Source organism: Hylobates moloch, unplaced genomic scaffold (assembly GCF_009828535.3).
Source record: "Hylobates moloch isolate HMO894 unplaced genomic scaffold, HMol_V3 SCAFFOLD_1, whole genome shotgun sequence".
Classification (NCBI taxonomy): Eukaryota; Metazoa; Chordata; class Mammalia; order Primates; family Hylobatidae; genus Hylobates; species Hylobates moloch.
The window spans coordinates 36,697,138-36,716,635 of NW_026652276.1; the positions used below are offsets into that span (position 1 = coordinate 36,697,138).

General features: G+C 39.4%; 1 protein-coding gene across 1 annotated transcript in view; it reads right to left on the reverse strand.

Moving 5' to 3' along the window:
• Nucleotides 1-19,498, reverse strand: part of PARD3B (par-3 family cell polarity regulator beta) — a 1,040,345-nt gene that overhangs the window by 222,683 nt on the left and 798,164 nt on the right. The window contains exon 19 of the mRNA XM_032754819.2: nucleotides 10,834-10,944. Within this exon, the coding sequence (XP_032610710.1) occupies nucleotides 10,834-10,944 (111 nt within the window). The remainder of the gene's footprint in view (nucleotides 1-10,833; nucleotides 10,945-19,498) is intronic.

The following is a 19,498-nucleotide window of genomic DNA, read 5'->3' on the forward strand; positions in this document are numbered from 1 at the left end:
CTGAAGTTTTGTGACATCCACAATCTGATCAACAGGTCACCATCACTAACGCCGATGTTCAACAGGCCAAGGTTAAAAATAAAATTTAACGAAAAAGAGTATTCTTGCAAGCTTAGATTGATGGGATATTCATCAATAATGTTTGGGTACCATTCTCAAATAGCTAATAATCCTTCTAGGGTTATATCATCTGATCTAGATTTCTCTGCATTATCCACAGGAAATATGACACAATGTAATTCTGATGTCTAGCAGAGTACCTTGCTCTTTGTGAAGCCTGGAGATTATAAAAGGGCTTTTTTTGGGGGGAGGAGCCAAGATGGCCAAATAGGAACAGCTCCGGTCTACAGCTCCCAGCGTGAGCAACACAGAAGACAGGTGATTTCTGCATTTCCAACAGAGGTACCGGGTTCATCTCACTGGGGAGTGCCAGACAGTAGGTGCAGGACAGTGGGTGCAGCGCACCGTGTGCGAGCTGAAACAGGGCGAGGCATCGCCTCACCCGGGAAGCGCAAGGGGTCAGGAAATTCCCTTTCCTAGTCAAAGAAAGGGGTGAAAGACGGCACCTGGAAAATCGGGCCACTCCCACCCTAATACTGTGCTTTTCCAACAGGCTTAAAAAACGGCACACCAGGAGATTATATCCCGCACCTGGCTCAGAGGGTCCTATGCCCACAGAGTCTTGCTCATTGCTAGCACAGCAGTCTGAGATCAAACTGCAAGGTGGCAGTGAGGCTGGGGGTGGACCGCCCACCATTGCTGAGTTAGTTGTTTAGGTAAACAAAGCGGCCGGGAAGCTCGAACTGGGTGGAGCCCACCACAGCTCAAGGAGGCCTGCCTGCTTCTGTAGGCTCCACCTCTGGGGGCAGGGCACAGACAAACAAAAAGACAGCAGTAAACTCTGCAGACTTAAATGTCTGTCTCTGACAGCTTTGAAGAGAGTAGTGGTTCTCCCAGCATGCAGCTTGAGATCTGAGAATGGGCAGACTGCCTCCTCAAGTGGGTCCCTGATCCCCGAGTAGCCTAACTGGGAGGCACCCTTGAGTAGGGGCGGACTGACACCTCACACAGCTGGGTACTCCTCTGAGACAAAACTTCCAGAGGAACGATCAGGCAGCAGCATTTGCGGTTCACCAATATACGCTGTTCTGCAGCCACCACTGCTGATACCCAGGCAAACAGGGTCTGGAGTGGACCTTTAGCAAACTCCAACAGACCTGCAGCTGAGGGTCCTGTCTGTTAGAAGGAAAACTAACAAACAGAAAGGACATCCACACCAAAAACCCATCTGTATGTCACCATCACCATCACTATGTACCAAAGGTAGATAAAACCACAAAGATGGGAAAAAAAACAGAGCAGAAAAACTGGAAACTCTAAAAATCAGAGTGCCTCTCCTCCTCCAAAGGAACACAGCTCCTCACCAGCAATGGAACAAAGCTGGACGGAGAATGACTTTGATGAGTTGAGAGAAGAAGGCTTCAGACAATCAAACTACTCTGAGCTACAGGAGGAAATTCGAACCAATGGCAAAGAAGTTAAAAGCTTTGAAAAAAAATTATATGAATGGATAACTAGAATAATCAGTGCAGAGAAGTCCTTAAAGGACATGATGGAGCTGAAAACCAAGGCATGAGAGCCATGTGACGAATGCAGAAGCCTCAGCAGCCGATGCGATCAACTGGAAGAAAGAGCATAAGTGATGGAAGATCAAATGAATGAAATGAAGCGAGAAGAGAAGTTTAGAGAAAAAAGAATAAAAAGAAATGAACAAAGCCTCCAAGAAATATAGGACTATGTGAAAAGACCAAATCTATGTCTGATTGGTGTACCTGAAAGTGACGGGGAGAATGGAACCAAGTTGGAACACACTCTGCAGGATATTATCTAGGAGAACTTCCCCAATCTAGCAAGGCAGGCCAACATTCACATTCAGGAAATACAGAGAATGCCACAAAGATACTCCTCGAGAAGAGCAACTCCAAGACACATAATTGTCAGATTCACCAAAGTTGAAATGAAGGAAAAAACGTTAAGGGCAGCCAGAGAGAAAGGTCAGGTTACTCACAAAGGGAAGCCCATCAGACTAACAGCTGATCTCTTGGCAGAAACTCTACAAGCCAGAAGAGAGTGGGGAACAATATTCAACATTCTTAAAGAAAAGAATTTTCAACCCAGAATCTCATATCCAGCCAAACTAAGCTTCATAAGTGAAGGAGAAATAAAATACTTTACAGACAAGCAAATGCTGAGAGATTTTGTCACCACCAGGCCTGCCCTAAAAGAGCTCCTGAAGGAAGCACTAAACATGGAAAGGAAAAACTGGTACCAGCCACTGCAAAAACATGCCAAATTGTAAAGACCATCCAGGCTAGGAAGAAACTGCATCAACTAACGAGCAAAATAACCAGCTAACATCATAATGACAGGATCAAATTCACACATAACAATATTAACTTTAAATATAAACGGGCTAAATGCTCCAATTAAAAGACACAGACTGGCAAATTGGATAAAGAGTCAAGACCCATCAGTGTGCTGTATTCAGGAAACCCATCTCATGTGCAGAGACACACATAGACTCAAAATAAAGGGATGGAGGAAGATCTACCAAGCAAACGGAAAACAAAAAAAGGCAGGAGTTGCAATCCTAGTCTCTGATAAAACAGACTTTAAACCAACAAAGATCAAAAGAGACAAAGAAGGCCATTACATAATGGTAAAAGGATCAATTCAACAAGAAAAGCTAACTATCCTAAATATATATGCACCCAATACAGGAGCACCCAGATTCATAAAGCAAGTCCTCAGTGACCTACAAAGAGACTTAGACTCCCACACAACAATAATGGGAGACTTTAACACCCCACTGTCAACATTAGACAGATCAACGAGACAGAAAGTTAACAAGGATACCCAGGAATTGAACTCAGCTCTGCACAAAGCGGACCTAATAGACATCTACAGAACTCTCCACCCCAAATCAACAGAATATACGTTCTTTTCAGCACCACACCACACCTACTCCAAAACTGACCAGACAGTTGGAAGTAAAGCACTCCTCAGCAAATGTAAAAGAACAGAAATTATAACAAACTGTCTTTCAGACCACAGTGCAATCAAACTAGAACTCAGGACTAAGAAACTCACCCAAAACCACTCAACTACAGGGAAACTGAATAACCTGCTCCTGAATGACTACTGGGTAAACAATGAAATGAAGACAGAAATAAAGATGTTCTTTGAAACCAATGAGAACAAAGACACAACATACCAGAATCTCTGGGACACATTCAAAGCAGTGTGTAGAGGGAAATTTATAGCACTAAATGCCCACAAGAGAAAGCAGGAAAGATCTAAAATTGACACCCTAACATCACAATTAAAAGAACTAGAAAAGCAAGAGAAAACACATTCAAAAGCTAGCAGAAAGCAAGAAATAACTAAGATCAGAGCAGAACTGAAGGAAATAGAGACACAAAAAACCCTTCAAAAAATTAATACAGGAGCTGGTTTTTTGAAAAGATCAACAAAACTGATAGACTGCTAGCAAGACTAATAAAGAAGAAAAGAGAAGAATCAAATAGATGCAATAAAAAATGATAAAGGGGCTATCACCACCGATCCCACAGAAATACAATCTACCATCAGAGAATACTACAAACACCTCTACACAAATAAACTAGAAAATCTAGAAGAAATGGATAAATTCCTCGACACATACATCCTCCCAAGACTAAACCAGGAAGAAGTTGAATCTCTGAATAGACCAATAACAGGCTCTGAAATTGTGGCAATAATCAATAGCTTACCAACCAAAAAAAGTCCAGGAACAGATGGATTCACAGCCGAATTCTACCAGAGGTACAAAGAGGAGCTGGTACCATTCCTTCTGAAACTATTCCAATCAATAGAAAAAGACGGAATCCTCCCTAACTCATTTTATGAGGCCAGCATCATCCTGATACCAAAGCCTGGCAGAGACACAACCAAAAAAGAGAATTTTAGACCAATATCCTTGATGAACATTGACGCAAAAATCCTCAATAAAATACTGGCAAACCGAATCCAGCAGCACATCAAAAAGCTTATACACCATGATCAAGTGGGCTTCATCCCTGGGATGCAAGGCTCGTTCAACATACGCAAATCAATAAATGTAATCCAGTATATAAACAGAACCAAAGACAAAAACCACATGATTATCTCAATAGATGCAGAAAAGGCCTTTGACAAAATTCAACAACCCTTCATGCTAAAAACTTTCAATAAATTAGGTATTGATGGGACGTATCTCAAAATAATAAGAGCTATCTATGACAAACCCACAGCCAATATCATACTGAATGGGCAAAAACTGGAAGCATTCCCTTTGAAAATGGGCACAAGACAGGGATGCCCTCTCTCACCACTCCTATTCAACATAGTGTTGGAAGTTCTGGCCAGGGCAATCAGGCAGGAGAAGAAAATAAAGGGTATTCAATTAGGAAAAGAGGAAGTCAAATTGTCCCTGCTTGCAGATGACATGATTGCATATCTAGAAAACCCCATTATCTCAGCCCAAAATCTCCTCAAGCTGATAAGCAACTCAGCAAAGTCTCAGGATACAAAATCAAGGTACAAAAATCACAAGCATTCTTATACACCAATAACAGACTAACAGAGAGCCAAATCATGAGTGAACTCCCATTCACAATTGCTTCAAAGAGAATAAAATACCTAGGAATTCAACTTACAAGGGATGTGAAGGACCTCTTCAAGGAGAACTACAAACCACTGCTCAACAAAATAAAAGAGGATACAAACAAATGGAAGAACATTCCATGCTCATGGGTAGGAAGAATCAATATCCTGAAAATGGCCATACTGCCCAAGGTAATTTATAGATTCAATGCCATCCCCATCAAGCTACCAATGACTTTCTTCACAGAATTGGAAAAAACTACTTTAAAGTTCATATGGAACCAAAAAAGAGCCTGCATTGCCAAGTCAATCCTAAGCCAAAAGAACAAAGCTGGAGGCATCACGCTACCTGACTTCAAACTACACTACAAGGCTACAGTAACCAAAACAGCATGGTACTGGTACCAAAACAGAGATATAGACCAATGGAACAGAACAGAGCCCTCAGAAATAATGCCACATATCTACAACTATCTGATCTTTGACAAACCTGACAAAAACAAGAAATGGGGAAAGGATTCCCTATTTAATAAATGGTGCTGGGAAAACTGGCTAGCCATATGTAGAAAGCTGCAACTGGATCCCTTCCTTACACCTTATATAAAAATTAATTCAAGATGGATTAAAGACTTACATGTTAGACCTAAAACCATAAAAACCCTAGAAGAAAACCTAGGCAATACCATTCAGGACATAGGCATGGGCAAGGACTTCATGTCTAAAACACCAAAAGCAATGGCAACAAAAGCCAAAATTGACAAATGGGATCTCATTAAACTAAAGAGCTTCTGCACAGCAAAAGGAACTACCATCAGAGTGAACAGGCAACCTACAGAATGGGAGAAAATTTTTGCAACCTACTCATCTGACAAAGGGCTAATATCCAGAATCTACAATGAACTCAAACAAATTTACAAGAAAAACACAAACAACCCCATCAAAAAGTGGGCGAAGGACATGAACAGACACTTCTCAAAAGAAGACATTTATGCAGACAAAAGACACATGAAAAAATGCTCATCATCACTGGCCATCAGAGAAATGCAAATCAAAACCACAATGAGATACCATCTCATACCAGTTAGAATGGCCATCATTAAAAAGTCAGGAAACAACAGGTGCTGGAAAGGATGTGGAGAAATAGGAACACTTTTACACTGTTGGTGGGACTGTAAACTAGTTCAACCATTGTGGAAGTCAGTGTGGAAATTCCTCAGGGATCTAGAACTAGAAATACCATTTGACCCAGCCATCCCATTACTGGGTATATACCCAAAGGATTATAAATCAGGCTGCTATAAAGATACACGCACACGTATGTTTATAGCAGCACTATTCAGAGTAGCAAAGACTCAGAACCAACCTAAATGTCCAACAATGATAGACTGGATTAAGAAAATGTGGCACATATACACCATGGAATACTATGCAGCCATAAAAAATGACGAGTTCATGTCCTTTGTAGGGACATGGATGAAACTGGAAACCATGATTCTCAGCAAACTATTGCAAGGAGAAAAAACCAAACACTGCATGTTCTCATTCATAGGTGGGAATTGAACAATGAGAACACATGGACACAGGAAGGGGAACATCACACAACGGGGACTGTTTTGGGGTCGGGGGAGGGGGGCGGGATAGCATTAGGAGATATACCTGATGCTAAATGACGAGTTAATGGGTGCAGCACACCAACATGGCACATGTATACATATGTAACTAACCCACACGTTGTGTACATGTACCCTAAAACTTAAAGTATAATAATAATAAAATTTTAAAAAAGGATAAAAAAAGAAAAAAGAACAATTGGCCTCTAAATGAGAAAAGATAAAACAAAACAAAACAAAAAAAGGGTTTCTCAAACTCTGTACTATTGACATTTTGGGTTGGATGATTCATGTTGTGGGGGAGGGTGGCTGTCCTGTGCATTGTAAGATTTTTAGCTACATTCCTAGCCTCTACCCAGTAAAAGGCAGTAACTGCTCACCCCTCTTCCCAAGTTATGACAATCAAAAAATATCTCCAGACATAGCCAAATGCCCTTGTGGTAAAATTGCCCCCTTCCATTGAGAACCACTGTTCTAGACTCTGCATTCCTCTAATCTAATCTCGTAACCCAATTCATCTTTTATGGCTTTTTGGACTTTTTCAATACATGTAGTTATAAATAAACTATCCATATACAGCAGCAAAATGGCTCTGGATCAGGAATTAGATATGTGGATAACTTAAAATGAGATAAGAAAATCAGCAAAAAAAAATTAGATGAATGGGGAGAGATAATATAAAATCCTAAAATTTAGAATTGAGGTTAGATTAATCCTAGGGTAAAACAATTACAAGGAAATTAAAACTTCAATAGGAATTATACGATTTAGGAGGTAACTTATGAAGACATTTGTACCTGGATATTCATCCAGGTATTATTTGAAACAGTGAAAAATGGAAACAGTCTGGGCATGGTGGCTCCCGCCTGTAAACCCAGCACTTGGGAGGCTGAGGCAGGAGGATCACTTGAGCTCAGGAATTCGAGACCAGCCTGTACAATGTACTGAGAGACCTTGTCTCTATTTTTTTTTTTTAAAGGAAAGAAAAAAAGGATAAAAATGGGAACAGACTAAGTGTTTGACAATGGAAGGTAAATAATTTATTGTATATTGATCTCATAGAATATTAGGCAGTGATCAACATGACATATTTTAAAAACATTAATGACATGGGAAAAATGTTCAACATATAATGCTATGAAAAAAGCAAGATGTTATAGATGCCAAGTTTTCGATATTAAGTGTTCAAAGAGATTTGTCCCTTGGTATCCATGGGGGATTGTTCTAGGACACCCTGTGGATATCGAAATCTGTGAATGATCAACTCGCTGATATAAAATGGAGTAATATTTGCATATAACCTATGTATATCCTCTCATATACTTTAAATCATCTCTAGATTACTTATAATACCTATTACAGTACCTACACATCACTTCATTTGCATAGCTTCAGTGTAGTACTTGGCACAGCAAATTTAAATTTTACTTTTGGGAACTTTGTGAAATTTCTTTTCTAAATATTTTCAATCTGTGGTTGGTTGAATCCACAGATGTGGAACCCATGGATATGGAGCCAACTGTATATGCATAGAAAAAAGATTATAAAATATTAGTAGTGGTTATGGGATTATGGTAGAGTTATGCACGGTTTTAATAGTTTTTATACTTTTTATGTTTCCAAAATTTTCTTAATGAACTCATATTGCTTTTGTAAGTTTTGTGTGCATGAGGGTTGCTGGGGGCAAGTGATCCATATTCCCTTAGTTGAGTGAGCACTGGCTAGGGTTTCTAATTTGTTTATAAAAGATTGTACCAGTAGGAAAAGATATTTCAGAGAAGGCATATGAAGAACAAGGAAAATATTTGTAGACTGGGCCACTCAGTCCTTTTGAGAAAAAAATCCTGTGTATCATTTTTCACTAAATAAGAATAGTTTTATGTTATAGCCAAATTCTGTTCCTCCAAGTCAGTGGTTCTCAGACTTTAGACTGCTGACGAATCACCTCGGGCTTGTGTATGAAACACAGATTCCTGGGCTCCAAATCCCAAGGTTCTGATTCTGCAAGTCTGGTATGGGGCTCAGGAATCTTCATTTTTAACAAGGTCTTCTAATGATTCATTCTGATGTAGTTGGTCCCTGGACCACATTTTGAGAAACTCAGCTACAAGAAATCATGTGGTTGAATTTGGATTTTTTTTTCCTGCCTCTTCTTTGGATAATTGCCTCCTGGATAAGCACTAAAGATAGCTGTCACAGACCTGTAGCAGTGTGCTGGTAAACTAGGTCTTCAGAAAAACTGTGCTATAAATATACTCACCATAGCCAATGTCAAACTGCCAATGGCTTATCAGCCAGCTTACAAAATTCTTGAAAGTTTAACAATTGGTTCCCATAAGCTGGTACAAGCTGGCTCCAGTACTTTACGGTATATATTTTATTTAGGTGCATTAAATATTTTGAAAATGAGATATGCTAATGTAAATCTATTATGATACCTATGACAGGATGAGAAAAGTAAGCAATAGGATGGCTTGAATCACATCAAAGAAACAAATTTCAAACATATTAGGAGAAAAGTATAATAGCTTTTATCACTATTTCTTACTTTATTCTATTTTTTTTCATTGCCATATCATGAAGAGTGATACACTCGCTGAGTTAAGAGTTGTGAATTGGTTTCCCATAGATAATGGAGAGCTAAGGATCAGGACTCCAGCACTGGGAGCAATGCCAGATGTTCAGCCTCCACCTCCACCATCCGTGGCTCTCAGCCCCTGAGCTGTTGAAATGCCCTTGGTCATTAATTCCATAGCACCCAACCATAAAAGCAACTCCTCAACGTCTTCCTCCAACACATGATTGAGACAATGTTGTCTCTAGGAAACCCCTATCAGATGTGTTTTATGTGTTCATGTGTGGGAAGTGGCCTAAGTGGAGGCTATTAGTATAGTTCTTTCAATATTTTGACCAGACATATTTTAAGAAAATTGGATCCGAAGCCTATATAGCCAGCTGAAGTGAATTTACAGCTCAGCTTTTAAGAACAAGACTCCCTCAGGCACCTGCCTAGTAAAGGCAAAACCAGAAAGGAAATGAACTCTTGCTTAAAGACAACTCACCTTATTTTATGGGTTATCAAATTTTCTAGCTGGCACACAGTTCCCCAGCTACTAAGAGTTTTTTCCCCTGTCCCAAGTAAGTATGGGCTACAAAAAAATGTAAAGTCTGCATTCCAGCAAACAGCTCAGTTTCCTGAAGATGAGGCATGGGATGTAACCTCAGTAAGAGAAGTCAAGGGAGCAGCAAAGATCTATGATGCAGGCTCCCCACATAGAGGCCTTTGCCAATATATGCATTAAAATCTCAGCCTGGATTACATTTTACATTACAGGATTGCTGAATCTTAGGTTATGACGGAGAATATCTTTCATGTCTTCAGGGTAGCTCTGTCAGGTGAATAGTCAACAACAATGTAAAACACTTCATTTCCTTTTAACTGCTCCAGTGACCTTAGAATTCAGCTTATCAACCTCTCAAAAATGAGAAAGGACTAAATAGCTTTTTTTCCTTGCTATTGAAAAAGTCAGCCTTCTCAACGGGAACAGACTACAAAACAGTGGTCAAAGGTTAACAGTAGATACTCTTAGACTGCTCTGTGCTAGAAAACACAATGAATAGATATGATTTTCTTAGTACACATACTAAAGTAATAAAATCAATACAAGAAAGGCCTCTTTAGAAACTATAAGAACTAATGTAACTAATAAGCAAGTGAAAAGTTGTGTAAATCTGAGTACATACATGATGAAGTCAGAATCAGACACTTAAAATTATATGCTGGTTTTGTCATAATCTCAGTCTTTCTCCAAGCTCCATTTAGTTGTGAAGGCAAAGAATTTTCAGGAGAATTATGAATATTCAATTACATGTTTGAAAATCAGACATTTACACATCTACTTGCGATAAGTGCCAGAGTTAACATCAAAGATATGTGAAGGACCTCTTGTCCAAATGGAACATTAAGCTCCTCAAGCAGGAGAATTCAGCTCTTGCAAACCGGCATTATTCCAGCAAATGAAGCTGGCCCTTTAACAGATGGGCAACATACTCTTCAGCTTGCTGACAGCCTAATAAAAGACAGTGTCTTTTTAAAGAATGAAGGACATTCACTTCTCAAACTACAGGACTCAAACAGATTGCGCAGAATAAAATTAAGAAGGTATACCACAGCTTGACCAAAATTAGGAACAGACTATGGGAACTGGATAGTTCTAAACATCAATATCCAAATGACCTTTCTTTGTAAAAAAAAAAAAAAAGATATAGAGAAAATATGCATTTTTATGGTCAAAACAGGTGGTAGTGTGTTATGGAATTATAGGAACTGATATAGTAAAAACATGAAGCAAATTTATTCTCAAAATAGAATAAAAATTTCCAGAAAGGGAGGTTCTTTTTGCATCAGACACCTTTCCTTTCAGATCGGTCAACCCCTATACTTCTTAAAATGAAATTTCTCCAGTTGACTGTTGCAATATCTAAATTAAACCCAGACCATAAAGTCAAAGAAAATGAAGGTCTCGGCACTTCCGCTCACCTTTCACGCTCTTCTTTCATTTTCTCCAGCTCTTCTTCTCTCAGGCCACCATGTTTCAGAGTACCTTTCTGCTCAGCTTTTGCACCCTTATCCTCTTTCTTCTTTCCAAATCTAGTGAAACGTGAAGGAGAAGGTTGTTAACAATAATCACATCGTTTTTGCGGTAAAGCTAAGATATTTATGGGATGAGCTCATTAAGTCATACTTCTTCATTCTAAGTAAGTCAAGATCATTTTGCATAAAATGGAACTAAAATAAGATAATGAAAGCAGAAAAATAATGCCATTATGAAATTCCCCCTTTTCTCTCTTCTTTCCTTCCTTCCTTCCTTCTTTTCACTCATATTTATCATGCATCATGCACAATATCACGTGCTTTTATGGAAGTCTGAGAAAGACAGAAACATCAACTTGTTTCGTGATTCTTCTATTACTCAGGTTGCTTAGAGGTAGGACTTTCTTTAGTTTTTATTTTTTTTTTTGAGACAGCGTCTCGCCCTGTCACCCAGACTGGGGTGCAGTGGCGTGATCTTTGTTCACTGAAATCTTTGCTACCCGGGGTTCAAGTGATTCTCGTGCCTCAGCCTCCTGAGTAGCTGGGATTACAGGTTCACATCACCATGCCCAGCTAATTTTTGTATTTTTAGTAGAGACGGGGTTTCACCACGTTGGCGAGACTGGTCTCGAACTTCTGGCCCCAAGTGATCTGCCCACCTCAGCCTCCCAAAGTGCTGGGATAATAGATGTAAGCTACTGCCAGGACTTTCTTTAAAATGTGTATGTCAGGTCCTCCTGTGATGAGATTCTGATTCCCTTTGTATGTGTCGACAGAAGGTAGGGGAGAAGGGGCAGCCTAAGCACACATAATTTGAAAATTTTCCTTATTATTTAGATAGACAAATATTCAAGACTATGACGACCTATTAATGCAATAGAGAGTGAGAAACTGAAGAATTATCATTAATATATAAATACAAACTGATAAATCTCCTAAGCAGGCTTCCCGAGCTCCAGTGTCAATGGCACTTAAAGGTAAACTCCTGGAATTATACCACGACAGTGCCATGAGAGGCCTTATTGAACACCTCGTTCAATGCTCTCATTTTACCAGTGAAGAACCAAAAGCTCTGAGAGGTGTCGAACCTTGACCAAGACCTCCCACCAGAATCAGGGCAGGGCTGAGATTAGAATCTGATCTCCACCTGTACGTTTTCCTTTATGCACAATCACTCTCTAATGCAGCCCCAGCTTCCTGAGTCAGCTCTGGAACACAATGAAAATATAATACAATTCCCCAGAAAGGGAGGTTTCTTTGGGTTAGTATGTTCTGAGCATTCCTGAGTGCCTGGGATATATATAGTTACATGGGCACAGTGGCAGTTATGATGCTTTACAAAAACACTGTATATGTTTAGTACTTTTAGGAAAATGAAAACTGCACATTTGAAATAAAAAAAGAAGACATGGCTGGGCACGGTGGCTCACGCCTGTAATCCCAGCACTTTGGGAGGCCAAGGCAGGTGGATCACCTGAGGTCAGGAGTTCAAGACCAGCCTGGCCAACATAGTGAAACCCTGTCTCTACTAAAAGTACAAAAATTAGCCGGGCATGGTGGTGGGCGCCTGTAGTCCCAGTTACTCAGAAAGCTGAGGCAGGAGAATCACTTGAACCCAGGAGGCAGAGGTTGCAGTGAGCCGAGATGGCACCACTGCAGCCCAGCCTGGGTAACATAGTGATACTCTGTCTCAAAAAACAAACAAACAAACAAACAAACAAACAAAATAAAACATACAAAAAACAAAAAAACAAAACAAAACAAAGAAAACTTGGGGAGATTCCTAGATTTTTTTGTTTGTTTTTGTTCTTTTGAGACGGAGTTTCATTCTTGTTGCCCAGGCTGGAGTGCCATGGCGTGATCTCGGCTCACTGCAACCTCTGCCTCCCGGGTTCAAGCGATTCTCCTGCCTCAGCCTCCCAAGTAGCTGGGATTACAGGCATGCACCACCATGCCCAGCTAATTTTTTGTATTTTTAGTAGAGATGGGGTTTCACCATGTTGGCCAGGCTGGTCTTGAACTCCTGAACTCAGCTGATCCACCCTCCTTGGCCTCCCAAAGTGCTGGGATTACAGGCATGAGCCACCGTGCCCAGCGATTCTTAGATTTTTTCAAATTATACATGTATGGGCTGGCCTTATACCCCCAACCCTGCCCCAACACACACACAGAGAATCAGAGTCTCCTCACATGAGGACATTTTGAAGAAAGTCTTGTACCGTAAGCAACAAGAATAATAGAAGAATCATAAAACAAGCACATGTTTCTGTCTTCTTCAGAATCCCATAGCAATGGGCACCTATTTGCAGCTTCCTAGACTGTGTTTTGACCCATAGTAGAGGATGTTAGTCAAGTCAGAGCTCTGAGTATCACACCTGGAAGGTGGCATTGCTTATATTCATAATTGTGCCATGGTCCTGCCTTTCCTAGAAGCCTCTTCCAGTATTCTGCATATTTCTCAGCTTACAATTTCAATCAGCAAGTCTTCTTTCCTGAACTTTCTCCCTCCATTGCCATCTCTCCATCTCTCTCTATTCCTACTGTAGTTTTTTGGTTGTAGCCAGTCTAGTCTTGGGACTCTGGCGAACTGTCAGCTCTAATGCTATCATCCCTCAGTCTAGTTTTTTGTCCTTTTCTCTCTTTCCTGTTTCCCTTTCTGAATTTATTCCTTTTTTTTCACTGAAGAAATATCCATGTATCATTTACAGAAGTAAGGAAAAGAGAAAAATACAGAAGAAAATATAAGTTCTTTTTTTTTTTTTTTTGTTGAGACGTTGTTTCACTCTTGTTACTGAGGCTGGAGTGCAATGGTGCGATCTCGGCTCACTGCAACCTCCACCTCTCGGGTTCAAGCGATTCTCCTGCCTTAGTCTCCCAAGTAGCTGAGATTACAGGTGCCCACCACCAAGCCTGGATAATTTTTTGTATTTTTAGTAGAGATGGGGTTTCACCATGTTGGCCAGGCTGGTCTCAAACTCCTGACCTCAGGTGATCCGCCCGCCTCGGCCTCCCAAAGTGTTGGGATTACAGGCGTGAGCCACTGCGCTCAGCCAGAACATTAACTTTCAAATATAATTCAGATTTGCCCAATACAATCAAGACTTCTCTTTAACCTACAAAGCAGGAGATAGCTAAATAATGTTTTCATGAATACATTCTTTAGCATTCCAGACCCATGCAGAAGAGTCTTAGGGGTCAACACGATTACTCTAAGTATGTTTATCTGAGAAGTTAATAGCTCAGTACATCACTTGAGATAAATAACTTTTGCTTAAAATGTCATTAAATATAGTAATGTTTGGGCAAAATATTCAACACGGTGGGGAGTCAGGGGAGAAATAACGCTTCAGGAGGTTGATGAGGGCAAAAATTTTGCCAAAAGCTTTGCAGGTATTAGGCTTTTTTTTTTTTTTTCCATGTCCCATATTATTTCTCCTATATTTGCAGCTTTTGGGATTTCTGAGGTAAAAGCAGTCTTGTTTTTGAAGGGTAAAACTAACCATTTCCTAGCCTACCTTGATCTTTATTACCACACCCAATAAATTATTTTTGTTTTTGGTAGCTAAAATGTTTCACTTGTACTGAGGTTCAGCAATAGCTCATTATCCTTCCCTCACAGTGGAATACGTTTGGTAAGAAAAAAAACATGTTAGTTGTAAGTAAATTCTGCAAAGTATTTTCTTCTTAGCAAGAACCACCAATAACAGTCAAATCAAGCAATTCTACAAATATTATACATGCTTTGATTTAAAGTTCATGATCCTTGATTAAAGTTTCCAATAAGAAGGGCAGAAATACCTGTGAAATTTATTAGCCAGAGAAAATGATTACGAATTACCTTATTTTGTAAAGTTTGGGTAGGCTGAAGAAAAGCATTATAAAACAATAATCTTAAAAAAAAACTCCCACATTGTTAAGATGAGGAAATTGAGACCCAGAGAAGTTAATTGCATTTTATTTATTAACACACTGAATTCTTTTCATTTTGCAATAAGACAACTTAATTATCAGTAGTGGCAGTAGTGGACCGGGGGAGAGAGTGAGGGGGAAAGATTCGATTTGGTGACTTTCCAAGCCTTTGCTTTCCTTTCTGTAGCAGCCTTTGTGGGGATCATTTCACAGCCACTCTTACTTTTACTGAGATATAGAAAGAGGAGTTGAGGAGGTTTATCTTCCCATTAGCTATTTTTGTGAGAAAAGTCACGAACCCTGAATGGCTAAAATTACTATTTTATATTCTAGAGTTTCAAATATGCACTGCATTCCAGGCCTCCCATTATCTGTTACCTTAGAAATTTGAGAGTTGGCAATTCTGGGCTAGGTGCCTTAAGGAAATTGCTCAGAGGTCAACCTTACTTTATATAAAAGATATTTTCCTAAAAAATTCTGTGCAAACATATGGTTTTAATCAATAAAATCTTATTTTACATGTACCTGGGAAGCCTGTTTAAAGAATCTTATGATGGATCTTTTTTGTAAAGTGGAAAAATCACCTTTCAACATACCCTTTATGTAAATTTAGATGTTCGTGAATTGTAAGTTTGCTTAAAACACCTGTCCATTTCTCTGTTCATTTCTATAGAGGTCATATGAAACAGATTCATGGAAAATCTGTCTTCTTTCCTTACTCTCTTTCTTTCTTTCAAAAAATATTTATTAGGTATCTACTAGCTGTCAGAAATTATAAGCAATTGATATAGGTTAATATTATGTTGGGATACAAAACCACACAATATCCTCATGAAATTTACATTCTAACAGAGACAGTTACCAAACAAGTATAAATCTGTGATTATTAGTTGTGATAAGTGCTGTAAAGGATGTTAGAAGAGACAATAATAGGGAAGTGACTGGCTGGGAAATGCCTCAGTGAAAAATTAGATGTAAGCTGAGAATATAAGAGTGAGAAGTTCCAGACAAGTGAAGAGTGGGAGAAAAGTCTTGGGGGTGAAGGAAACAGCACATGCAAAGGACACGTGTGGGGAAGGCTTGGTGTATTCAAAGCAGTAAAAGAAGGCCAGAGGCTGGGAGATGAGAGAGGAAACTCCAGCAGGATGCAGACGGAAAAGCCAATGGGCACAGGTGTGAGAGAAGCTTGTGGTTTAATCTAAGAGTGATGGGAGGTCATTTCTTAGTCATTCAAGGTGCAGAGAAGCTAGGTGAGGAAACTAGGAGACAGAGTTAGTGGAGGAGAAATGGCAGAGGAACCAAGTGTTTTGAGCAGAAGTGATACAATGTGATGAATATTTTAAAAAGACCATCCTGGTGCTGAAGTAAAAAGCAGCAAGTAAAAGCAGTAACATAATTAAAACCAGTGATTTAACTGACTGGGGACTCCTGCAGGAATGAGTGAAAGATGACAGTGGCTTGGACTAGAGAAGTGGCCATTGAGAAGATAAGATAGTGATTTGGAAATGGTGAGTCAATGAAGAGGTATCAAAAGGTTCTATTTAAAACATGATTATTATTGTAATATATCTTTGGGAAATTCCAGTAGATGAGTCCATGCCTAAGTCCTGAGAACGTGTAACACTCAAAGGTCAGAGACAGGAGTGGGGGTCGGGGAGAGGCAGGTGGACAACAGAGATAGAGAAAGAACAGCAAGAGAGCTAGAAAGAAAATCAAGAGAATGTGGTTGCAAAAGAGTTTAAAGAATGCTGCAAGAAGATGGACAAGGTCAACAGACGGGAATGCTGCTGAGACGCCCAACGAGGTGAGGACTGAAAAGCGTTCATTAGATTTGGCAACATAAAGTCATTCATAGCCTTGGCAAGGGTCAGTGGAGTAGTGTGAGCAGAAGTCATGTAGGCATGATCTGAAGAGTGAATGGTAGGTAAGTATAAGTGTCTGTACAACCATTACAGACTGGGTAATGGTTGGCTGGGAGGGAGGCAGCTGCAGGTGCAGTCGAGTGCTGAAGAAGGAGGTTTTCAATTTGGCTTATACCACAGAATATTTCGGTTGCTGAAAGGAAAAGAGAGTGAGAGGTCGGAGATGGAGGACAGAGAAGAATAAATTTATTTTCCCTCTTTATTAAGGTAAAATATACATAAAATAAAATTTACCATTTTAGCCATTTTTCAGTGTACACTTCAGTGGCATTAAGCACATTCACACTGAGAAACCATTACACTATTCACGTCCAGAATTTTTCATGATCTCAAATGGAAACTGTGTACCCACTCTACATCTAGTAACTCCCCACTCCCTCCTTCCTCCAGCGCCTGGTAACTGCTATTTGACTTCCTGTCTCTATGAATTTGACTACTCTATGTGAAATTCATATAAGTGGAATCACAGAAAATTTATTCATTTGTGTCAGGCTTATTTTACCTAGTAGAAGGTCTTCAGGACTCATCTTTGTTGCAGCATGTGTCAGAATTTCATTCCCTTTTAAGGCTGAATAATATTCCATTGCATGTACATAACCATATTTTGTTTATCCACTCATCCACTGATGGACATTTGGGATTGTCTCCACCTTTTGGCTATTGTAAATAAGGCTGCTAGGAACATTGGCATAGGAGACGAAAGTTCTTGATAAGGTAGGAGGATAGAGATAGTGTCTCTGGAGAGATTAGCCTTAGATGGAGGGAGACTCACAAAGAGCAGCAGCCTAGGAGAGGAAACTAGCTTGTTTATGGAGCTGGTAAAGGGGAAGTAGAGGAATTCCAGGGCAATTAATTTATCAGTTTATGTGATGCAGCATGTATAAGAAAAATGGTTTCTATCCACAAAATGAGATCTCTTAGTAGAATTTAAGAAATCAAAGATCGAATTACCCAAGGTAGACAAGAACCTCAGAGAGGGTTATAGAAAAACCCCCATACAGACCTCCTTAATGTTGTTATATTGCCTAGGTAGGGGGGTTGTGAACAGCCATCTGGAAAAGTGGAATTTGATAATGATTTGTTCGTTCATTCATCCATTCATTCCTTACTGAGCAGCCACTACACATCACAATAGCCAATGCACACAGAATTGAACCATTAACAACATAAATCGTCAGGTAAATATCTAACCCCTCAATTAAACTAAGTCCCTGGAATCCTATTATTTTCTATATAATAAAGATTTTAATATTCTTAATAGTTTTCTTCTATTTTCTCAGCAAATATTTTCTTCTGTTTCTATTTCTTTCCTTGGGTTTTCTAAGTAATGATGACATTCAAATTCCTCCTAGACTCCCAGACATACGCTGATGAATGATTCAAATTTACAATATGTACAGCTTGACCTCTGGCATTTCTCCTGTCTACTCTCTCATTTAATTCACTTCTTAAAGTGGCTACATTCTATCTACAACTTTCCTCCCACATCACACTGGGCAGTTTATGCAGTTATTACCACCAACCCTCCTACATCCTCTTAGTGCACACACTATACAAAAGTGATCCTGAGCAATGTCCTGTGAGAACTAAAAAGTCAGGCAAGGAAAAGTTCATTCACTCTTGTTCCAAATAGCTGCTTAGCTATGAATCCAAAGAGAGCTGAAAAGTTTGAAACAAAGTCTGTATATCTCCTTCTCCAGTCAGGAAATGTCTTTGAGTGTCAATGATGCATTTGGAAAAAACTACAACATCTAGTCATCGCTAATATTAAAGTCTGACATCTATGGAACAATGTCACATGTGAAAACCTACAAACTTCACAGTCATAGTATTTTTTGGACTTGATAATGGTTTGTCCACTCTGTAACTAGCTGACTTACAGACTAGGCATGATTGCTCCTTACTATTTTATAAATTACACAGTTTGAAATAGCTCAAGCAAACTATAGGGGCAGAGAAGTTCATAGGCCCTTTACTATTATTTCCCTAGTTGATTCTGAAATCCACCCTATAAAAGGTTTCTCTTGTCAGATGTATTCTAAATTGGGTTCTGAATTAGCATATGCATATGCTGATGAAATTAACTTCCATGTATTGTAATCTCATCTGGTTTTGCGCACCGCAGCTTTTGCTTCTAAAATTTGTGTCACAAAGGTCTTTTCTTGTTTATCTCACATGGTTCCATTGTACTTGAGAGTTAATGAGTCTGATAAAAATCCAGTGAAAATTGACCAATTATAGAGTTCCCGTCCCAACCCCTTTTTGGGGGTCCCTAAGGGCATTACTCACTTTTATGTTAATATTATCGATAGAATAATAAACAGATTTGTGTTTGTTGCAAATCAATCTTGATTAAGAAGGAAAAATATTCTAATTCTATTTCTGCCCCACACTGCCTTGGCTATGCCTGTAGCTTTTAAGGAGGGAGGCAAAATGCTACAAAACCCAGGATGCTTTTCACAACAGTAGGGCTGTGTTTTAAACTCTAAATCCGTTCCGTGGCATGCAAAAGTAGATAGGGATTTGCCTTGTAGGATGTGTACACAAGTAGAGACTGAGTGAGTTGATGCTTTAATAACGAAAGACAAACTCAATATCAAAAATCTTCCCAATTAATCCTAACTGGGTCAGGCAGTTGAAACCCTGAAATTAAGTTTTCTAATTAAAATTTTAAATTTTGATATGTTGTTTAGACATTTATCCTGGGTATGCTTATATGTTTCCAAGATGATGACAAGCTATATGAAAACAACAAACCTGTTTAATCCCACGGATATCTG